The sequence below is a fragment of the Galeopterus variegatus genome, unplaced genomic scaffold, assembly GCF_000696425.1.
Source record: "Galeopterus variegatus unplaced genomic scaffold, G_variegatus-3.0.2 Scaffold2094, whole genome shotgun sequence".
In the NCBI taxonomy this organism is placed as follows: Eukaryota; Metazoa; Chordata; class Mammalia; order Dermoptera; family Cynocephalidae; genus Galeopterus; species Galeopterus variegatus.
In genome coordinates this window covers 253,750-257,645 of record NW_007728205.1, presented here as the reverse complement: position 1 = coordinate 257,645, position 3,896 = coordinate 253,750, and the positions used below count along the sequence as shown (strand labels likewise).

General features: G+C 56.0%; 1 protein-coding gene across 1 annotated transcript in view; it reads right to left on the bottom strand.

Moving 5' to 3' along the window:
• PRDM15 (PR domain containing 15) overlaps positions 1–3,896 on the bottom strand; it is a 55,291-nt gene that overhangs the window by 19,718 nt on the left and 31,677 nt on the right. Inside the window, exons 14-17 of the mRNA XM_008580435.1 lie at positions 3,263–3,394; positions 2,166–2,300; positions 1,357–1,520; positions 393–472 (exon numbers count right to left, since the gene is read on the bottom strand). Coding sequence (XP_008578657.1) covers positions 393–472; positions 1,357–1,520; positions 2,166–2,300; positions 3,263–3,394 — 511 coding nt within the window. The remainder of the gene's footprint in view (positions 1–392; positions 473–1,356; positions 1,521–2,165; positions 2,301–3,262; positions 3,395–3,896) is intronic.

Here is a 3,896-nt window from a genome sequence, read left to right as displayed (position 1 = left end):
GCGCACAGGTACTCGCGGATGTTGTCGTGCACGCGCATGTGCTCCTTGAGCATGTCCTTCCTGGCAAAGGACTTCCCACACTGCTCGCAGGCGTGGCTCTTCACCCCTGCAAGCAAGCATAGCCACACCACCACAGCGCTGAAACATTCCAACCTGTGGCCGCACCTCCCCTGCAGCTAGAAGCACAGTGACAATGTGGAGGGGGGGGTGACGGGGCAGGGAGGGGCCCTACTGCCAGAGGGAGGGGCGACAGGACAGGAGAAGCTGCACAAACAGCAGAATGCATCCAAGGGAGGTGAGGTATGACTGTCCCATGCATGAGGCACCAGGAGAGCCCTGGTCGGCCAGAGTTCACTTGTCCTCCCACCGCAGTGGGGGCCAGAACTCACTACCTGTGTGGATGAGTTTATGGCGCTCCAAGTTCCCGATGCTGTTGAAGATCCGCCCACAGATCTCGCAGGGATGAATGTACCTAAAAGCAGAGACAGGCCTCAGGATGAGCCACACAGCCATGTGGGCCTGTTAGCGGCAAAGGGCACTTTCCCAAGCACCTTTATTGGCAAAGTTGAGGCAAAAAGGTGCTACGTGGTCGATAAAAGAAGCAGGTGTGTCAGCCTCTATTACAGGCTGACTTGTGTCCCTCAAATCCATATGCTGAAGTCCTGACCCCCAGGACCTCAGAATGTGACTGTGTTTCAAGATAGGGCCTTTAAAGAGGTAAAGTGAAATGGAATCATTAGTTGAGCCCTAATCCAGTCTGACTGATGTCCTTATAGAAGAGTAGTTCAGGACACAGACACGCACAGAGGGACGACCCCGTGAGGACACAAGGAGACTCCACCTGCAAGCCCAGGAGAGAGGCCTCGGGAGGAACCAGCCCTGCCCCACCTTGATCTTGGACTTCCAGCCTCCAGAATTGAGAGAATAAACATCTATTGTTTGAGCCCCCGCCATCTGTGGACTTTGTCACGGCAGCGCCAGGAGACTAATCCAGGCTCTTGACAAGTCCATCCATTCACTCACCACAGCCTTGATTATGGGCCTCATGCTAGATGTGGGGCTCCATTAATAAACCTAATCACTGTGGGAGAAAGGGCTTCTGGTGGTTGTGTGGGCCGGCCAAGAATCATGCTATTTATGTTACATGGTCTGCTCGTGCCATGAGTCCAGACACGAGACAATGACAGCCAGGAGTGAGGCCTGTGACGAAGCACAGGAGAAAAGGGACAGGACCCCCAAAGCCCCAGTCTGGGACTCCATGACACATCACCCGCTCGGAGCTGACACCTATCTCTCCTCGTGAAGATGCCCCTCCCTTCTGGCTGGACTCTGGGCCCTGCCCGGGGGAGGCCTCACTTCTGCACGTTGGGGTCAGGCAGGTTCTCGCGGTGGATGACCATGTGGGCATGGTAGGTGGCCTTGAGCGCAAAGCGCCGCTTGCAGGTGCTGCAGCCGTAGCCCTTCTCCTTGTGCACCTCCATGATGTGCTTCAGGTACTCCTTCCCCCGGCCAAAGGTGAGCTGCGGGTGCACGGACAGACACACAGACCGTTGACACCCCGCATGGGCCCTGGTCCTCCTTAGCTAATTACGTCACTCCTACACCCCAAGGTGCCCTGCGAGAGACCAAGACTCATGCCAGAGAGAAAGGGATGCTATGGGACGTGATAGGGACTGCGGCTTTTTCCCAGCACTGAAGCCTCTGGTGGGAGCCCCACTCATACAGCAGGCTGTTGAAAACTCAGAGTGCGGGTCTCCTTGGAAACAAACCACCCTCCCTTTAAAAAGGCCCCCTTCTGTGTGGGGGGGAGATTGCACGAGGCGCCTCAGGGCTGAGGGAGGAGGAGAGGGAGAGGAGCCTGCAGTCAGCACAGGTGACCTTCCAGAGGACCAACCCGCCCTGGTCAGCAGCCCGGCATGTGCACACAGACTGGGCTGTGAGGCTGCTGCAGCCAGGGCATTTGTGAGGCCCACCATTTCCCATCCCTGAGGAATGGGTGACATGGGGTGGCCCACCAGGACACATCTGAGGCACAGGTACCCCACCTTTGCAGAGAGAGAGCCCTCTGCCAATTTGCAGAGGTGCCATGTGGGTCCTGCAGTCCTGCAGCGACCAGCTTCCTTTCCAGACAAGCCCCGCATGTAAAGGAGGGACGGCCAAGATACCTGGCACCTTTTGCAGCTGTACTTGTGGGGCTCCGAGTCTGCACTCCCATCGGAATTGTCATCGTTCTCCTCAGATGAGATCCCAATCTTGCCAATGAACTCCTCTCTTTGGTGGTCGTCCATCAACGCAATGTCCTGGAAAACAGTCACAACATCTGGTTTCCAACGCCGTGTGGCAGGAACTTTAATCAGCAATGCCACAGGTATCATTACTGAAGAAAACACCTCCGATGCCCAGGACGTTCCACTGAGCCATGCCGGCTGTGGCCCTGGTAGGACAGGTGCTGGGCCCTGGGCTCACCACCTTGACTCAGAACCAGCCCTCTGAGCCTCACCCCGGCCGTCCTCTCACACCTGTGCCAGACTGGGGGCTGCGAGAAGGCAGCTATGCGCCTTTGATACCATGTATTGCTTCTTCCCTTTCATCCTGGGACAGTGACTCTCCTTCCCTCAATGACACCTCCAATCTTCACTGTTCCCTGGAGCTGCCACTCAACTCCTCCCTTTCCTCGGGGGCAGAGAGGGAGCGACACACCCCCCAATGGGAAGTGCTACAGGGAGGAATTCCCTTCAGGCCCTGCAGTCAGGCTGCGTGAGACAGAGCAACCTAGTCTTAAGAGCGCATTTTGAAGAAATTAAGGGCGGCCAAGTTGATAACTATTTCAGGATACTACTATGGTCTAAATGCTTGTGTCCTCCCAAAACCTGTATGTCAAAACCTAACCCCCAAAGTGATGGTATTAGGAGGTGGGGCCTTTGGGAGGTAGTGAGGTCACGAGGGTGGGGTCCCATGAACCCATTGTCAGTGCTCTCATGAAAGGACCCTAGAGAGCCACCACCCCTTCCACCATGTGAGGACACAGAGAGAAGGCACTGTCTATGAATCAGGAAGCCCTCACCAGGCACCGAATCTACCAGCGCCTGCATCTCGGACTTCCAGCCTGCAGGACTGTGAGGGACACCTCCCTGGTGTTTACAAGCCGCCTGGCCTATGCTGTTTCGTTTCAGCAGCCCGACCTGACCAAGACAGATGTTGGCGCTGAGGGCCTGTGATGCCCCTGGTTGCAACCTGGGAGAGGGTGGCGTGTGACTGGCACCTTGAAGTGAACATGGATGTGGTCCCTGAGCACGTCCACGCGGAAGAACTTGCGCCCACAGATCTCACAGGTGTACTTCTTGTCGCCATGGGTCAGCAGGTGCTTGTTCATGTTGCTCCTGCAGGAGAACACCTGCGGGCATGAGAGCGGCGCATGAGGCTCTGCAGGACCTCGTGACGTGGGAGCCCTGCCCCCGTCTGGTTCCACCAGAGAAACCACAAGCAGGCACGGAAACGCAGTACGTTTCTTCTGGAATTTGAGTCCCAGCAGGTCCTCAGTGTGTGAGAACACAGGCGATCACTCGACGGCAGGACAAAGACTACCTTCCGCACCTGTGTTATGACACAGCACGAACTGTCCTCTAGTCCTCACGAGAAACAGCAGCTCAGCTCAACGTTTTTTCACTCACTTAAATATTTCACTAGTACGGAGCCAACCAAGGAGCCAGTAAAGCACAGAATTATCTGCAATTTTCTGATAGAAGCTACAACACAGGAAAGTTCTGCCATCAGCTTGTGTGCTGTATTTTGGGCACACTCAGGTCTCTGTCCCCGACTTCTCACACTTCCAGCCTACCCTAGTGACGGGTGTGGAGATGCCCTCGTTTGTCCCACATGCGTCCTCTGGGGTCGCC